General features: G+C 47.9%; 1 protein-coding gene across 1 annotated transcript in view; it reads right to left on the bottom strand.

Moving 5' to 3' along the window:
• lef1 (lymphoid enhancer-binding factor 1) overlaps positions 1-20,010 on the bottom strand; it is a 68,512-nt gene that overhangs the window by 18,376 nt on the left and 30,126 nt on the right. The window contains exons 4-7 of the mRNA XM_083634588.1: positions 14,724-14,856; positions 9,682-9,766; positions 2,843-2,962; positions 527-689 (exon numbers count right to left, since the gene is read on the bottom strand). Of these exons, the coding sequence (XP_083490714.1) occupies positions 527-689; positions 2,843-2,962; positions 9,682-9,766; positions 14,724-14,856 (501 nt within the window). The remainder of the gene's footprint in view (positions 1-526; positions 690-2,842; positions 2,963-9,681; positions 9,767-14,723; positions 14,857-20,010) is intronic.

Here is a 20,010-nt window from a genome sequence, read left to right as displayed (position 1 = left end):
TGAGGCTTTAAAGAACCTCTGTGTAGAGACTGAGGCTTTAAAGAACCTCTGTGTAGAGACTGAGGCTTTAAAGAACCTCTGTGTAGAGACTGAGGCTTTAAAGAACCTCTGTGTAGAGACTGAGGCTTTAAAGAACCTCTGTGTAGAGATGGAGGTTTTAAAGAACCTCTGTGTAGAGACTGAGGCTTTAAAGAACCTCTGTGTAGAGACTGAGGCTTTAAAGAACCTCTGTGTAGAGATGGAGGCTTTAAAGAACCTCTGTGTGGAGACTGAGGCTTTAAAGAACCTCTAAGTAGAGAGGGAGGCTTTTTCTACTTTTTAAACTCATTGGGCCTGGATAGGCAGAGTCCATGCAGCCTCTTCAGACCTGCAGGTTGGGAATGTGACCTCTTGGCTATGTAGCTCCACCAACCGAGCCATGCCACAAGGTGCCAGTTGAAAAAGGAGATATGCCACAACGTGCCAGTTGAAAACGGGTATAAAAGGCCAGGTTATGCTCTGGGTATAGAGGAGTGGCGCCACCTACCCGCCGTCCCAGGATCTGATTGATGGCGGCGCTCTCCTTCAGCGTGCACTCGGCGACCACGTTGGCACGCATCTCTTTCATGTAGAGCATGAAGGCGTTTAGCGGCTTCTTGATGTGCGGTCTTTTGGGCTCCTGCTCCTTTCTCTGGTCGTGCTGGGGTTTCCTGTCAAAACAATAGTGGAAAAAAACATGCGGGACGGAGGTAAAGACGAGGAAGAAAAGAAGGGCAATAAAACACAGAGAGAGAGAGAGAGAGAGAGAGAGAGAGAGAGGGAGAGAGAGAGAGAGAGAGAGAGAGAGAGATAAAAGAGAGAGAGAGAGAGAGAGAGAGAGAGGGAGAGAGAGAGAGAAAAGAGCGGGGCAACAGAGGAGGGAAACTGTGGTGGCGCGATGGCGACAGAAGCAGCGAGGGTCTGGTTGCTCTCAGCCAATGGCGAGACTGCGTGAGAGGGGTTGCCACGCCATGGGCCCCTGCCCCAGCCTTTAATCATGTGCAGTTGCACAGTCGCAGCCTTTCAAGCAGAGAGATGACTTCAGCAGTGATGGCAAGCAAACCTCCTCGTACGTCCACAGCACATTGGCAATCGCTTAGAAGAACCAAACGCTAACGCTCCCACACGCTCTCGACTCACTCACTTTCTAATAACCAGTTAGATACCAATACAGTCTTAGTATGACGACGGCCATGAATAATGGAAATATCAGCGATAAACCACTTCAGGGCGCTCAAAGGCGCTTCCCGCTAAACGGAGGGATGTGAATTGGGTTCATCCCAGGCCTAATCTCAGACCTGTATCTGTGGCTGGCTCAGTGTGCCGTGCTCCCCGAGGGCTCTGTTATCAGCAGAGCCCTCGCTGCTTATCTGCTCACATCAAGGGGACGGGAACAAGGCTCTGACCGAGGGGTTTGTTCAGCAACGGCCCACTGCAGAGTGCACAAATACCTGGAAGTACTGTATGTGGTGTCAGAATGCTGCCGATAGCCGCGGTGCGAGAGGAGGGCAGGCTTCATCATTTGCATTTCATTAAAGGATCACTTTGCTGTTTTCAACCAGCTTTGTATCATTACAATGTCAGCAGTATTATATTATAATATAATATTATATTATATTATATTATTATATATTACATGAACTATGTTCACCTTCCCTTCCATGTTGCTTGACTTGAGTCGGACTTAAGTCGCACACAACAGTGACTTGAGACTTGACTTGAGACTTGTCCTCAAAGACCTGGGACTTGACTTGGACATGAGATTTGAGACTTTGTTAACCATCTTTATTTTGGTGTGTAATTAACATTAAGGTCTACTAATAATAATGTCAACTAAGCAATGCTGATGCTGTCTGCTAATAGAGCGAGAATAATACAATACATGCTTTGAATTCCTTAGTTTAGCTATGCTGTGTTCTAGGCAGACTGGATGTCATGCAGCAGATGATAGAACGCTCATCCGTAAGAGACTTGAGACTTGACTTGGACTTGTGACCAAAAACTTGAGACTTGACTTAGACTCTAGCTGAAAGACTTGAGACTTGACTTGGATTCTAGTTCAAAGGCTTGAGACTTGACTTGGACTCTAGCTGAAAGACTTGAGACTTGACTTGGATTCTAGTTCAAAGGCTTGAGACTTGACTTGGACTCTAGCTCAAAGGCTTGAGACTTGACTTGGATTCTAGCTCAAAGGCTTGAGACTTGACTTGGACTCTAGCTCAAAGACTTGAGACTTGACTTGGATTCTAGTTCAAAGGCTTGAGACTTGACTTGGACTCTAGTTCAAAGGCTTGAGACTTGACTTGGACTCTAGTTCAAAGGCTTGAGACTTGACTTGGACTCTAGTTCAAAGGCTTGAGACTTGACTTGGACTCTAGCTGAAAGACTTGAGACTTGACTTGGATTCTAGTTCAAAGGCTTGAGACTTGACTTGGACTCTAGCTGAAAGACTTGAGACTTGACTTGGATTCTAGTTCAAAGGCTTGAGACTTGACTTGGACTCTAGCTGAAAGACTTGAGACTTGACTTGGATTCTAGTTCAAAGGCTTGAGACTTGACTTGGACTCTAGCTCAAAGGCTTGAGACTTGACTTGGATTCTAGCTCAAAGACTTGAGACTTGACTTGGACTTGAGCTCAAAGACTTGTAAAAAATGACTTGTGAGCATCTCTGATTAACTCCGGGGGAGAGTTCTCGGTCCAGCCAATGCAGAGACAAGGTCAACATTGTTCATTTCCATATACTACAGACATCATAATGACACAAAGCTGGTTGAAAATGGGCAGAGTGATCCTTTCAAAGGTGTATTGTTTGAGGAGACTCACATGTGCATGAGGTCCGTTTCATGCTGGGGCTCGTGTTTGACCTGGGGGTTGACGATGGCCGGGTGGGGGATCCCCGTGGCGTGGGGGCCTGGCGGGCCGGGCACCATGTGGTGTGAAAACCTGCAACAACAGCACACAGCATGCTCTTTGATGAAGAAGAGGAGGAGGAAGAGCAACGCAGCTTACACGCCAAAGTCGGGAGAAACACAGCACGAGTAACTGATTGTGCACATGACAGTCACGCACGCACATAAGGCAACAGATCCATGCGCACACCCCACCCCCCCCCCCCCCACACACACACACACACACACACACACACACACACACACACACACACGTACGTATTGGCCTGAGTGATGTTGAGAAAATGACATGTCGGCCACAACACACGAGATAAAGACGCCGCTGAGGGATGGCGTCACTGGGCTGTGGTTCCCTGTGCGAGGAGCCTTTGGGGTGAACGAGTCTCTTTGGGGGCTCCATTAGTCCTGACTGGTGACGAGCTCACTGATGTAATTAACCTCTTTCCCATAACATTATGCTGCAGACAGTAAACAAGACCATGTGCACGCCATCACAAACGTCCTGAAAACACCCTGAAACTCCAAACGTTGACTGATAAGTACGCTTATGTGAGGATTTGCATTTACTCCGCTTCAAGGGAGTTCTGTGTGTGTGTGTGGGGGGGGGAGCACAGGAGGAGAGCATCTGGGTTTGAATCGTGGCCTGATCTTGCACCTCACATATGGATTCACTCACAGCGTGCCTGAAGCGCTGTCTATACCAGCATCACGCTGACAGTGAGAGACTGAAGTGCTGTCTATACCAGCATCACACTGACAGTGAGAGAGACTGAAGCGCTGTCTATACCAGCATCACACTGACAGTGAGAGAGACTGAAGCGCTGTCTATACCAGCATCACACTGACAGTGAGAGAGACTGAAGCGCTGTCTATACCAGCATCACACTGACAGTGAGAGACTGAAGCTCTGTCTATACCAGCATCACACTGACAGAGAGAGACTGAAGCGCTGTCTATACCAGCATCACGCTGACAGTGAGAGAGACTGAAGCGCTGTCTATACCAGCATCACACTGACAGTGAGAGACTGAAGTGCTGTCTATACCAGCATCACACTGACAGAGAGAGAGACTGAAGTGCTGTCTATACCAGCATCACACTGACAGTGAGAGAGACTGAAGCGCTGTCTATACCAGCATCACACTGACAGTGAGAGAGACTGAAGTGCTGTCTATACCAGCATCACACTGACAGAGAGATTGAAGCGCTGTCTATACCAGCATCACACTGACAGAGAGAGAGACTGAAGCGCTGTCTATACCAGCATCACACTGACAGTGAGAGAGACTGAAGCGCTGTCTATACCAGCATCACACTGACAGTGAGAGAGACTGAAGCGCTGTCTATACCAGCATCACGCTGACAGTGAGAGAGACTGAAGCGCTGTCTATACCAGCATCACGCTGACAGTGAGAGAGACTGAAGCGCTGTCTATACCAGCATCACACTGACAGTGAGAGACTGAAGCGCTGTCTATACCAGCATCACACTGACAGAGAGAGAGACTGAAGTGCTGTCTATACCAGCATCACACTGACAGTGAGAGAGAGACTGAAGCGCTGTCTATACCAGCATCACACTGACAGAGAGAGAGACTGAAGCTCTGTCTATACCAGCATCACACTGACAGTGAGACTGAAGCGCTGTCTATACCAGCATCACACTGACAGTGAGAGACTGAAGTGCTGTCTATACCAGCATCACACTGACAGTGAGAGAGACTGAAGCACTGTCTATACCAGCATCACGCTGACAGTGAGAGAGACTGAAGCGCTGTCTATACCAGCATCACACTGACAGTGAGAGACTGAAGTGCTGTCTATACCAGCATCATGCTGACAGTGAGAGACTGAAGTGCTGTCTATACCAGCATCACACTGACAGTGAGAGACTGAAGTGCTGTCTATACCAGCATCACGCTGACAGTGAGAGAGACTGAAGCGCTGTCTATACCAGCATCACACTGACAGAGAGAGAGACTGAAGTGCTGTCTATACCAGCATCACACTGACAGAGAGAGAGACTGAAGCGCTGTCTATACCAGCATCACACTGACAGTGAGAGAGACTGAAGCGCTGTCTATACCAGCATCACACTGACAGTGAGAGACTGAAGCGCTGTCTATACCAGCATCACACTGACAGTGAGAGACTGAAGCGCTGTCTATACCAGCATCACACTGACAGAGAGAGACTGAAGCGCTGTCTATACCAGCATCACACTGACAGTGAGAGACTGAAGTGCTGTCTATACCAGCATCACACTGACAGTGAGAGACTGAAGCGCTGTCTATACCAGCATCACACTGACAGAGAGAGACTGAAGCGCTGTCTATACCAGCATCACACTGACAGAGAGAGACTGAAGCGCTGTCTATACCAGCATCACACTGACAGTGAGAGACTGAAGCGCTGTCTATACCAGCATCACGCTGACAGAGAGAGAGACTGAAGCGCTGTCTATACCAGCATCACACTGACAGTGAGAGACTGAAGCGCTGTCTATACCAGCATCACACTGACAGTGAGAGACTGAAGCGCTGTCTATACCAGCATCACACTGACAGTGAGAGACTGAAGCGCTGTCTATACCAGCATCACACTGACAGTGAGAGAGACTGAAGTGCTGTCTATACCAGCATCACACTGACAGTGAGAGAGAGACTGAAGCGCTGTCTATACCAGCATCACACTGACAGTGAGAGAGACTGAAGTGCTGTCTATACCAGTATCATGCTGACAGTGAGAGAGACTGAAGCGCTGTCTATACCAGCATCACACTGACAGAGAGAGACTGAAGTGCTGTCTATACCAGCATCACACTGACAGTGAGAGAGACTGAAGCGCTGTCTATACCAGTATCATGCTGACAGTGAGAGAGACTGAAGCGCTGTCTATACCAGCATCACACTGACAGTGAGAGACTGAAGTGCTGTCTATACCAGCATCACACTGACAGTGAGAGACTGAAGCGCTGTCTATACCAGCATCACACTGACAGAGAGAGACTGAAGCGCTGTCTATACCAGCATCACACTGACAGAGAGAGACTGAAGCGCTGTCTATACCAGCATCACACTGACAGTGAGAGACTGAAGCGCTGTCTATACCAGCATCACGCTGACAGAGAGAGAGACTGAAGCGCTGTCTATACCAGCATCACACTGACAGTGAGAGACTGAAGCGCTGTCTATACCAGCATCACACTGACAGTGAGAGACTGAAGCGCTGTCTATACCAGCATCACACTGACAGTGAGAGACTGAAGCGCTGTCTATACCAGCATCACACTGACAGTGAGAGAGACTGAAGTGCTGTCTATACCAGCATCACACTGACAGTGAGAGAGAGACTGAAGCGCTGTCTATACCAGCATCACACTGACAGTGAGAGAGACTGAAGTGCTGTCTATACCAGTATCATGCTGACAGTGAGAGAGACTGAAGCGCTGTCTATACCAGCATCACACTGACAGTGAGAGAGACTGAAGCGCTGTCTATACCAGTATCATGCTGACAGTGAGAGAGACTGAAGCGCTGTCTATACCAGCATCACACTGACAGTGAGAGAGACTGAAGTGCTGTCTATACCAGCATCACACTGACAGAGAGAGACTGAAGTGCTGTCTATACCAGTATCATGCTGACAGTGAGAGAGACTGAAGTGCTGTCTATACCAGCATCACACTGACAGTGAGAGAGACTGAAGTGCTGTCTATACCAGCATCACGCTGACAGAGAGAGAGACTGAAGCGCTGTCTATACCAGCATCACACTGACAGTGAGAGAGACTGAAGTGCTGTCTATACCAGCATCACACTGACAGTGAGAGAGACTGAAGTGCTGTCTATACCAGTATCACACTGACAGTGAGAGAGAGATCAGGGGGGAGATGAGCGAGGGAGACACACTTAGGGAAGAAGACAGGGAAAGGAAGGAATGGAAGAGACGAGAGTAGCATGAAAAGGGCAGAAAGAAAGAAAAAAAGAGTGTTTTGCAAACATGAAGTGAGGCTACGAGAGAAGTACTTCCAGAAATCTTTGAAGGGGGTAAGCAGCCATATGGTTATGCGGGGGCACGTATGGGGTGGTGTGTGTTTGACATGTGCTGGGCACACAGCGGCAGGAGGAGGAACAGCCAGAGGCAGACCTCCCCCTCTGCAGGCAGGAGGAGGAACAGCCAGAGGCAGACCTCCCCCTCTGCAGGCAGGAGGAGGAACAGCCAGAGGCAGACCTCCCCCTCTGCAGGCAGGAGGAGGAACAGCCAGAGGCAGACCTCCCCCTCTGCAGGCAGGAGGAGGAACAGCCAGAGGCAGACCTCCCCCTCTGCAGGCAGGAGGAGGAACAGCCAGAGGCAGACCTCCCCATCTGCAGGTAGGAGGAGGAACCGCCTCACCCGCTCCGTTCAGTACACCAGGCTCGCCCACTCCGTTCAGTACACCAGGATCGCCTGTGAGAGGCTCGCACAGTGTATGTGAGAGGCTCGAGACTCGTACAGTGTCTGTGAGAGACTTGTACAGTGTCTGTGAGAGACTTGTACAGTGTCTGTGATAGGCTCGTACAGTGTCTGTGAGAGACTTGTACAGTGTCTGTGAGAGGCTCGTACAGTGTCTGTGAGAGACTTGTACAGTGTCTGTGAGAGACTTGTACAGTGTCTGTGATAGGCTCGTACAGTGTCTGTGAGAGACTTGTACAGTGTCTGTGAGAGGCTCGTACAGTGTCTGTGAGAGACTTGTACAGTGTCTGTGATAGGCTCGTACAGTGTCTGTGAGAGACTTGTACAGTGTCTGTGAGAGGCTCGTACAGTGTCTGTGAGAGACTTGTACAGTGTCTGTGAGAGACTCGTACAGTGTCTGTGATAGGCTCGTACAGTGTCTGTGAGAGACTCGTACAGTGTCTGTGATAGGCTCGTACAGTGTCTGTGATAGGCTCGTACAGTGTCTGTGAGAGACTCGTACAGTGTCTGTGATAGACTCGTACAGTGTCTGTGATAGACTCGTACAGTGTCTGTGATAGACTCGTACAGTGTCTGTGATAGACTTGTACAGTGTCTGTGATAGACTCGTACAGTGTCTGTGATAGACTCGTACAGTGTCTGTGATAGGCTCGTACAGTGTCTGTGAGAGGCTCGTACAGTGTCTGTGAGAGGCTCGTACAGTGTCTGTGAGAGACTCATACAGTGTCTGTGAGAGGCTCGTACAGTGTCTGTGAGACTTGTACAGTGTCTGTGAGAGACTCGTACAGTGTCTGTGAGAGACTCATACAGTGTCTGTGATAGACTCATACAGTGTCTGTGAGAGGCTCGTACAGTGTCTGTGAGAGACTTGTACAGTGTCTGTGAGAGACTCGTACAGTGTCTGTGATAGGCTCGTACAGTGTCTGTGAGAGACTCGTACAGTGTCTGTGATAGGCTCGTACAGTGTATGTGAGAGACTTGTACAGTGTCTGTGAGAGACTTGTACAGTGTATGTGAGAGACTTGTACAGTGTCAGTGAGAGACTTGTACAGTGTATGTGAGAGACTTGTACAGTGTCAGTGAGAGACTTGTACAGTGTATGTGAGAGACTTGTACAGTGTCAGTGAGAGACTTGTACAGTGTATGTGAGAGACTTGTACAGTGTCAGTGAGAGACTTGTACAGTGTATGTGAGAGACTTGTACAGTGTCAGTGAGAGACTTGTACAGTGTATGTGAGAGGCTCGTACAGTGTCTGTGAGAGACTTGTACAGTGTATGTGAGAGACTTGTACAGTGTCAGTGAGAGACTTGTACAGTGTATGTGAGAGACTTGTACAGTGTCTGTGAGAGACTTGTACAGTGTATGTGAGAGACTTGTACAGTGTCTGTGAGAGACTTGTACAGTGTATGTGAGAGACCTGTACAGTGTATGTGAGAGACTTGTACAGTGTATGTGAGAGGCTCGTACAGTGTCTGTGAGAGACTTGTACAGTGTATGTGAGAGTGTCAGTGAGAGACTTGTACAGTGTATGTGAGAGTGTCAGTGAGAGACTTGTACAGTGTCTGTGAGAGACTTGTACAGTGTATGTGAGAGTGTCAGTGAGAGACTTGTACAGTGTCTGTGAGAGACTTGTACAGTGTCTGTGAGAGTGTCAGTGAGAGACTTGTACAGTGTCTGTGAGAGACTTGTACAGTGTCTGTGAGAGTGTCAGTGAGAGACTTGTACAGTGTCTGTGAGAGACTTGTACAGTGTCTGTGAGAGTGTCAGTGAGAGACTTGTACAGTGTCTGTGAGAGACTTGTACAGTGTCTGTGAGAGACTCGTACAGTGTCTGTGAGAGACTTGTACAGTGTCTGTGAGAGACTCGTACAGTGTCTGTGAGAGACTTGTACAGTGTATGTGAGAGTGTCAGTGAGAGACTTGTACAGTGTCTGTGAGAGACTTGTACGGTGTATGTGAGAGTGTCAGTGAGAGACTTGTACAGTGTCTGTGAGAGACTTGTACGGTGTATGTGAGTGTCAGTGAGAGACTTGTACAGTGTCTGTGAGAGACTCGTACAGTGTCTGTGAGAGACTTGTACAGTGTCTGTGAGAGACTTGTACGGTGTATGTGAGAGTGTCAGTGAGAGACTTGTACAGTGTATGTGAGAGGCTCGTACAGTGTCTGTGAGAGACTTGTACAGTGTCTGTGAGAGACTCGTACAGTGTCAGTGATAGAGTGTGCATCTGATGGGCAGAGACAGGGGAGTAATTGCTCCATGTTTCCATGAATCAACTGTGCGTGCTATGCGAGCGACTCACCATCCTAGTGGTGGCGTGATCTGCCCCACTCCTCCAGGAGACAGGGAGTAGAAGTTGGTCATGTCTGGGTGATGCCTCTGCATACCTGCAGAGAAACAATGGTAGACTCTCGTTAGATCCACAAGATTCAGAGATCTTGTACACGAAACCGGATATAAACAGCACAGCAATCACAGATTGACACTTTTCTCATTACGCCTACCTACAAGGCTGATGCATCTAGCGTGAGCACGCGTCTCCACCGCACATGATCAACCAATAGAAGAAGGATCATATTTAGTTTCAGGGTCTTTAAGCTGGTTAATTGAGGCTGTCTCTTTGTGGCACAGGCTGCAGCTCTCCCTGTAGAGATGGGATTGACTGGGACTGGATCTAGACCACTGCTGCTGGGCTTCAAGGTCGAGGGCTCCCCAGTTTGTAAGGAGACGTACATAGAATAGAGCAGTGGCATGATTCAAACTGAACACTGTCTAACGTCTATAATTACGTCTGTCTTGTTGAATAACGTCAAATTGTTTGTCCCTTTAAAGCACGACAAGTTATGTTGGAGAGTCTCTACAGAAATAAGAATTTGAATATATTGTGCACACAGGCTCGTGGAATGTGCCTGCATGTGTGTGTGCACGCGCACGCACACACACACACACACACACACACGAAAAGAGGGCAAATGCCTCCAGATTAGCAGCATCTTCTAATCCCTGCTGGATCCAGGCTTTTCTCCTCTTCTCCCTGCCTCCATCTGTTCTCCTCCTCTGTCTCCCTGCAGGCTGTGGTCTGAACGGGCCTCCCTCCTCGGAGAGGCCGGCCGAGCGGGGGGCTTATATCTGCACAGCACTACCCCCTGCCCACTAATCCACCACCTCGCACTCCTTAGGGCCCTCCTAAGGGCAGGAGGGAAGGAGGCGAGGAGATGGAGAGGGGCTCAGGGCGCGTTAACCTTGTCACTCACACCCCTAAGGTGGCTAATTACTCACTCGCCTTTCACACGTTCCCGTCGACACCCGACGCGGTTTCACCCTCGCGTTTCCTCTCAAAACACACCCGACGCGGTTTCACCCTCGCGTTTCCTCTCAAAACACACCCGACGCGGTTTCACCCTCGCGTTTCCTTTCAAAACACACCCGACGCGGTTTCACCCTCGCGTTTCCTCTCAAAACACACCCGACGCGGTTTCACCCTCGCGTTTCCTCTCAAAACACACCCGACGCGGTTTCACCCTCGCGTTTCCTCTCAAAACAGGGCCACACCAACACCATGTGACTCTCAGTGTAAACCCTGGAAATAATCTACGTTCAGATTACTGTTGTGTTTACACTGCCTATTATTTTTGAAGAAATTACAATGCAAGGTTTGGAATTTAAAATGTTCAAAGCCCCCCTACTCTGCCCCCCCCCCCCCCCCCCTTCCCCCGCTCAACCTTCGGTCCCGCATTGCGGCCCTACGCATATTAAAGCTCATAATGAGAAAATCCATGATTGTTTTTCATAATTAACGAGCAGATCAAAGTCTTGAGCCCACTAAGGAAGGCAGAGCAGCAATTGGTCAATATGAGAGAGAGAGAGAGAAAGAGAGGAAGAGAGAGATTTCGTTTCATACTGTAAGCATCTTCAGCTTAGCTTGACTGGTATATAGGCGTGCATATGCCTAGGGAGTTCATCTACAGCTAATTCTTCAGCAGATCTTTTGGACATAGATTTCCTGCTTTACAGGCTGTGAGTGTGGGGATTAAATATAGAGTGAGAGCAGCTTCTGTGTCACCAGCTCTCATGCTGGATCACCCAAGGACTGGCAAGACCAACATGAACACTGCACTCAACTGGAGAGCATTGCCTCAGAAATTGTAGGAGATGACAACAAATGTCTGAAATCTTACCAATCACATTTGTGTGTTTGTGTGTGTGTGTGTGTGTGTGTGTGTGTGTGTGTGTGTGTGTGTGTGTGTGTGTGTGTGCATGCACGTGTACAGTAGAAGTGCATGAATGTGTACAGCGTTTTGATGACTCAGTTCCATGTCGACATCACTCGCTCCTGCTTCTATTAACAGAATATTCAACAAAACGTGTCGGCTGCGTGCATTCTTCTGACATATGTGGAGCACAGTTTCTTTATACGCCTCATTCCCTTCATCTCATTGGGCTGTGTACTCTGGTGATCACTTCTACATTGTTATTTATAGCGTGTCCCTCATCAACATCATCTGCTCGCTGGCCTCCCTCTCTCCACTGGCAGCTGGAGAAGAAGCAAGGCAGGAGAAGAGACGAGGAGCGGGACAGCATTACGGAGGGCCCGTGTCTTTTCACATTCGTGAGGAGCTGTCAGAGAAGGCCCCGTCCAACCTGCCGAAGATCTCCTCTGGAGCTGTCAGACTTGGAGCTTGATGCTGACACATGAGAGAAGTGTGCAGAGGAGAGGGCAGCAGAGTTCACCTTAAAAGGGACAGCACACCCTAAAATCCAAAATATACCACCCAACACTGTCATGGATCAATAGAGTATCCAAAAACACGCACAAATCGCTTGAGGAACAGTTTCTTCCCGCAGGCCACGAGACTCCTAAATATGCACAAATAGTGCAGTAGTCATACCGCAGTACCGTACTGCAGCTGCTACTATTACGGATGCCTAACGTTTAATTGTAAATTTAAGTGTATGTTTAATAAAGTGCCTAACGTTTAATTGTAAATTTAAGTGTATGTTTAATAAGGTACATGCTATTTGCACATGTATGTATAAAACGTCGAATTTGGAATGTCTGAACACGTCTAACGTATGCACATGACATGTGCACCTATGTGCAATGAATATGCCACTGTCGTATAAGCCACCGACTTGTCTTATTGCTTATAAGATGCCTATTTCTTATTGCCTTATTGCTGTCTTATTGCTTATTGATGCCTATTTCTTATTGCCTATTACTTATTGCTGTTGCCTATTTGTACTATGTCGTAAACGGAGTCCACTGCACAAGAATTTCACACGTGGTACTTGTACCATGGAGTGACAATAAAAATCTTGAATCTTGAATCTATCCCAAAAATGAACCCAAATGGGACACGGCAAAAGTCTCCCTCTTATCTCCTCTTAAAAGGGACAACTGACCCTAAAATCCAAAATACATATTTTTCCTCTCACCTGCAGTGCTATTTAGCCATCTATATCGTTTTGTGTTAGTTACGTGAGTTTTGGAGATATCGGCGGTAGAGATGGCTGCCTTCTCTCCAATACAATGGAAATGGATGGCACTTGGCTTGTGGTGCTCAAAGTGCCATTTGAAAAACATGTCTCCTTCCAGAAATCATGACCCGGTTACTCAAGATAATGCACAGACTTTGTTGTGAGCAGTTTCATGTAGGAACTATTTCCTTTTGACCAAAATACTCCCACTAGCTCCTGCTGCCCTATAGCTGCTCCTATGCAGTCTCATGTAGGAGCTAGCTAGCAGCTAGCAGGTGTAGTTCGGTCAAAAGAAAATAGTTCCTACATGAAACTGCTCATAACAAGGTCTCTGGATTATCTTGAGTAACGGGGTTATGACTTCTGGAAAGAGACAATGCTGTTTAGTTGATCAAATCTATTTCTTTGGCACTTTGAGCACCACAGGCCGAGTGCCATCCAGTTCCATTGTATTGGAGAGAAGGCAGAAACTCTGCGGCCGATATCTCCAAAACTGGCAGGCAACTAACACAAAACGATGTAGATGGATAAATAGCACTGCAGGTGAGAGGAAAAACATGTATTTTGGATTTTAGGGTGAGCTGTCCCTTTAAGAGAAGGTAAGAGGGAGACTTTGCCGTGTCCCATTTGGGTTCATTTTTGGGATACTCTATTGCTCCGTGACAGTGTTGGGTGGTCGGGATGTCAGGATACGTTCAGCTGGCGGTTTGGTTTCATCACGATATTTTGAAGAAAATATAACTTGAGACAATGAGGCCTGAAAACATCCCCCCTAAACAAAAGGAAAAGTGCTGCAAACCATAAACAGGGTGACTTCAACACTATGCGGTTACTAGTTAGTGCTATAGCAAGAAGTAGTGTAACAAATAACTGCTCTGAGGCAGGGAGTTACAAGTATTCCTCCCACCCTGCTGGCCCACACTGTGCATGCGCTTGTGTTGTGACATGTGCCTGGTATTCCTCCCACCCTGCTGGCCCACACTGTGCATGCGCTTGTGTTGTGACATGTGCCTGGTATTCCTCCCACCCTGCTGGCCCACACTGTGCATGCGCTTGTGTTGTGACATGTGCCTGGTATTCCTCCCACCCTGCTGGCCCACACTGTGCATGCGCTTGTGTTGTGACATGTGCCTGGTATTCCTCCCACCCTGCTGGCCCACACTGTGCATGCGCTTGTGTTGTGACATGTGCCTGGTATTCCTCCCACCCTGCTGGCCCACACTGTGCATGCGCTTGTGTTGTGACATGTGCCTGGTATTCCTCCCACCCTGCTGGCCCACACTGTGCATGCGCTTGTGTTGTGACATGTGCCTGGTATTCCTCCCACCCTGCTGGCCCACACTGTGCATGCGGTTGTGTTGTGACATGTGCCTGGTATTCCTCCCACCCTGCTGGCCCACACTGTGCATGCGGTTGTGTTGTGACATGTGCCTGGTATTCCTCCCACCCTGCTGGCCCACACTGTGCATGCGCTTGTGTTGTGACATGTGCCTGGTATTCCTCCCCACCCTGCTGGCCCACACTGTGCATGCGGTTGTGTTGTGACATGTGCCTGGTATTCCTCCCACCCTGCTGGCCCACACTGTGCATGCGCTTGTGTTGTGACATGTGCCTGGTATTCCTCCCACCCTGCTGGCCCACACTGTGCATGCGCTTGTGTTGTGACATGTGCCTGGTATTCCTCCCACCCTGCTGGCCCACACTGTGCATGCGCTTGTGTTGTGACATGTGCCTGGTATTCCTCCCACCCTGCTGGCCCACACTGTGCATGTGCTTGTGTTGTGACATGTGCCTGGTATTCCTCCCACCCTGCTGGCCCACACTGTGCATGCGGTTGTGTTGTGACATGTGCCTGGTCACTACTACCTTGTTTGTTGCCTGCGTCCTGGGGGTGATGTCCAGAGTGCGGCCCGGGGGCGAAGTGCTCGTCACTGTACGTGATCAGCGGGGTGAGCGGGTGGACCGCGTGGGACGGCTGCACCACCGGGACCTTGTTGGACTGAGGAAGGCGAAAAGAAAGGAGGGAGATTTATAAAAAAATATATATTATAGTGTATGTGACAATGATACTTAACACATGAGCTCCAACTGCTTTGTTCCCTGCCTAGCCGGTGCGTGCTGAGCTTTAAACATGGCCTCCTTCCCCGTCACATGGTGTGGTGATTGGTACGGCGCATAGATCTACTGTGCGGGTGGTCTATTGTGCGGTACAGAGCCTTCTTACAGATGTGGGCTCAGCTTAATGGTATGGTCAAGAGAGAAACAAAAAAACACATTCCCCACCATTTACAAACGTCCTGTTCTCAGCCCGAGCCCAACACCTCAAAAACTTTGTTTAGTCTAGGTCAGCAATATCGAACCCTTTTCCCTGAAGGAACCAGGAAAAACAAGTCAAAGAAATGCATGCAGGTTTGAGAGAGAGAGAGCGAGAGAGAGAGAGAGAGAGAAAGAGAGAGAGAGACGCAAACAGAGCAGCAGCGCATGAGAGCGAGCGAGCGAGATAGAGCGAGAGGCAGAGAGAGAGAGAGAGAGAGAGAGACCCACAGGGTAGAGTTGAGCAGAGGTCTTAGGCGGGAGATCAAAGGCAGTCATTAGCTGGTGAATAAGGGGAGTTCATTACAGAGCAAGAGCCGGGGGAAGGAGGGATGAGGGATGGAGGAGGAGGGGAAGGGGGGGTGGCTACGGAGAGAGAGAGAGAGAGAGAGAGAGAGAGAGCGGGTGAGCGAGACAGATGTCTGCAGTGGCACTTAATGCAGGGGTAATCACGTCAACAGTGGCCTGGCCACAGGCCCCCCACTCCTGGGCTGACTCAGAGAGACCTGCCCTCCTGACAACCAAAATAGACCCGGCCAGGACCCAAGTCCAGCCCCAACCCCCAGCGCTTACACGGTTCGGCAGCGCTGCTGAACACATGGTAATGCTTAGCCATGCTAAATCTACGATTCACAATCTGAGCCCAGAACTGAGTTGGAGTCAAAATATCACCTCCACAGGATATATGGCTAATCGGAGAGACGTCGATTGATCGTTGGTTGAGCCACGTCTAAAAAAACAACGGTATTCTCACAAGCTGTGAATCTAGTTGCAATCAAACGCTCAGAAAGGAACCATCAATCTAATCAATGTTGTGTTTGATGATACTAAACTCATGTTAGTCCTAATAGGATGAAGTGACAGCTCAGTCAGGCCATCTTGACTCGAGTGCTCTGTATTCACTCTCACTTCTTGGAGTCCCGGTGATGAGGTGTGTGCCAAGGTGACATTCCTGCAATGCTAAATGCTCATTGGTGGCCGCCTGACCAAAGACACGACCCCCCCCCCCGCCACACACACACACACACACACACACACACACACACACACACACAAGGGTATAGCTGGAATGTCTGTGGTCCCCGACCTCTCGCAGACTGGCACCACCCTCAACTTAAGAAGACCCCCACTCCCTCCCCTGGCTTCTGGGAATGTCCTAACCGGGAACACGAAGGGCAGTGTGTGTGTGTGTGTGTGTGTGTGTGTGTGTGTGTGTGTGTGTGTGTGTGTGTGTGTGTGTGTGTGTGTGTGTATGTATCCTGTGTCCTCCACCATCCGCCTCCTGATCAGATGGAGAACATCATCTTTTAGAGCCAATTTCTCTCTCAATTCCACTCTTTTATATGCAATAGGCCTGTGAATCTTCACTGGCCTCACGATTAGATTACGATTCATCTGTCAACTATTCGATTCAATTCCACAATGCTCCATACAGCTCCAACAGTATTGCAGCTAGCTAGTAGTAAGTATCAAATCCTCAATTCTCTGTACTATTACTGCACATGGCTACTTTTTCATCAATGAATACAAGCAGTCAGCTAAATATCAAGTCCCTTTTTGACTTTAAAGTGCTTTAAAATCTGAATGTCAACAGAAATTTAAACAAACGATTCAACGATTCATCTGTCGATTCATCTGTCAACTAGGCATGGGTCGATTTCCGGTTTTACCAGTTCGGTTCGGTATACGAACCCAAACCGGTTTGATCACGTGCAAACCGAAAAAACCTAAAAAAAAAAAAAAAAAAAAAAAAAAATTTAAGTTTTTTTTTTTTTTTTTTTTGCCAGTCCATTCTGATTGCACTATTGTTCGTATTAGCCTCTTCTCAAGTTGCACTAGTAGGCAAAAGTCTTATTTTGTTTATTATGTTGATGTTTTAAGAAAAGTTAAGCTGAATAGTTATGAGAAATAAAAACAGTGTGTTGTTACAGTTAAAAGGTTCTGCTTATTTGTATTCAGTGTTCGTGCTGGTTGGCAGCATACCAGCTTAGAGGTGCATTATCGCCACCAACTGCAGCCGCTTTGATACGTTTCTTGGGGGAATATCGAACCGGTTTCAAAATGTTCAAACCGACCCATGCCTAGGCCCTATATTGTGTGAATTTGTGAGTTTTGAAGTTTATAAGGCAGCTCAGCTGTAAGCCAATCCATTCTGATTGCACTGCTTGTGTTTTTATTAGCCTTTTTCTCAAGTTGCACTATAGGCAGAAGTCTTATTTCATTTATTATTTTGATGTTTAGAAGAAAAGTTGAGCTGAATAGTTATGAGAAATAAATACAGGGTGTGTTTGTTACACAGGTGTCCTGCTTCTTTTTATTCAGTATCATTGCTGGTTGACAATACCAGCTTAGAGGTGTATTATCGCTATCAGGTGGACTGAAGTTGCACTACAGACAGTTATGGGCCACACTCGGGAGCCCTGCTTGGAAATTTTTTTTTTTTTTTTTTTTTTTTTTTTTTTTTAATTAAAAAAAAAAATCGGTATACCGGTTCGATCCGGTTTAGACAGCAATATCGAACCGGTTTTAAAATTTTCAAACCGACCCAGCCCTACTGTCAACGATTCAATTCGATTCACACGTCCGCATCGCGATGCATTGATTATACGATTCATTTTGACACCCCTAATATGCAATCCAGCACAAGGAGTTTTCTTGGACCATCATTCCACCTTGTATTGATTGAGACTATTTTGAACATTCATAAATGCTAAATAAACTACAGAGTCAGAGTCTTTCATCAAAAAACCAGACAAATCCTGGCTGAAAGCTAATGAAGCAGTGCAGGCTTGTAAGATTAGCCCAGGTGAGACAGGTTGTTTGACACAGGTCAGCCAGAGTCAAAGGTGATTGGATAACAGGTCAGCCAGAGTCAAAGGTGATTGGATAACAGGTCAGCCAGAGTCAAAGGTGATTGGATAATCTGTAGCTGGCCTTATCCCACCAAGAGAGGACTAATGGTAGGGCTGCTGACCCTAAAAGAAGGACTCAGGAGGACTGCTGCAGCCGGGACATGCCTACACCAGGGGCTAAATGATAGTATTCTCGCCCCTATTACTTTACGCCTCTCCACTCCCATTTGTTACCCTGTGGGAACGAGATAAGAACCAGCAGGATTATCATTTGAGTTTCAACTCTTCTTCTCCAACATGTAGCAGAGAGAGAGAAAGAAGGAGTGGTGGAAACAAGAGCTACACACACACACACACACACACACACACAAAATATATGGTATTCCATGGTCAAATGGTCAAGGTGATTGACTCCTTGGCACCTGTGAAAAATGAGGATTTGCCACATATCTTTTGTGCGTTCCCAGTTGCAGCTGTCAAATGCTATTTTCCTCAACTTCTCCATTGTGGCTAAATCCACCAGAACAAACATGCAGGCCTCTGTGACCAACACCGCATTTACGGACATTTGGGCGCATATTTAACGAAACGGCATGACCTACCTTACCTTCCCCACTGGTTCCTATGAGGTCATTAGCCTATTTCACATCCCACCCAAATCAGCCATCTTGTGTCTAAAAGGCAGGTAGTAAAACAAAGAAGCACCGTGTTACTTCCTGCATTTTAGACACAAAATGGCTGATTTGATTAACATTCTCAATCTAATGATATGCTCCAATCTTATATTCTTCTCATTCATTCTTATAGGCTAATTGTTTTTCGATAAGCAAAATCCACATGACATGTTTGACTGTCTCCTCTGAAAGTTCAGTCAGTACGTGTGATTGGGCGCCATAGAGCTGACATTTTAATTCGTCCAGGTGGTGTTTTGTGGGTTTGCTGCGCCCTCTCTTCTCACTTGCCATCTCTTGCCAAGTTTACAGATGAGAAAAAGCCCTTCACACTAGTACCAAGCTCCTGGAGGAAGTAGTTGGAGAGCCTCGACCGGCCACAGCCGCGAGGGTCACGCCACGCGAGGGTCACGCCACCGCCACGCCACGCGAGGGTCACAGGTCGAGGGTCAAGGGTCACGCCACGTCGCAGCGATTGGATCCCCTCTCATCCCCTTCCCGATTCAAAAAGCCCTCGGCGGCAGCGGCGTCACGATGGAGGGCGGCCATATTGGACGTCCCCTTTATTGTCGGGGAGAAATAATAGGCTTAGGAGCTTTCTATTCAGATTTCTTTTTTCAGAGAGAGCGCAAAGAAGAGGCGGCGGCGCGGATTGAAAAGAAAAGGTTCCATTTGGAATGTCATAACCAGGCTTGGCCGGCCCGTTTCAAGAACCCCTCAGATGTGGGTTTTAAGAGAAATTCATTGTGCGGAACCGGAGCTGGCAGGGAGCCCCTCCATGGAGGAGACACTCCAGCACGTTTCAGCACGGGGAGCCAATGACTTGGCGTGCTGTCTGAAATTGGGGGTGGGGTAGAGAAACGGGACGTTTTGTATGAGGGGGGGCTAAAAATTTTAACAACACAGGGGTATCACAGAGTGTGTGTATTCTCTCAGATTTTTACCAAGGTTGTGCCCTGGTTGTGTGTTTGTGTGTGCGTCTGTCTGGCATATGGGATGCATCTCCCTCAATATTAAGCATCTTCTTCTTCTTCTTTTTGCATCTGCCCCTCTCTCCCCTCACAGCATGGCTTTTGTGCCTCACTCAATTATCCCACTTCTGCAGAGTGGAGTGGAAAAAGGGGAAAGCGGGAATTTTATAATAATCTCTTCCCACTTCTGTCATTGATATGCAATGAGGACTCTTCTGTCATTTATATGCTATGAGGACTCTTCTGTCATTTATATGCTATGAGGACTCTTCTGTCATTTATATGCAATGAGGACTCTTCTGTCATTTATATGCAATGAGGACTCTTCTGTCATTTATATGCAATG

The sequence above is a fragment of the Poromitra crassiceps genome, assembly GCF_964638095.1.
Source record: "Poromitra crassiceps genome assembly, chromosome: 4".
In the NCBI taxonomy this organism is placed as follows: domain Eukaryota; kingdom Metazoa; phylum Chordata; class Actinopteri; order Beryciformes; family Melamphaidae; genus Poromitra; species Poromitra crassiceps.
Note: the sequence above shows the minus strand (reverse complement) of the source record. Positions and strands in the feature narration are given on the sequence as shown.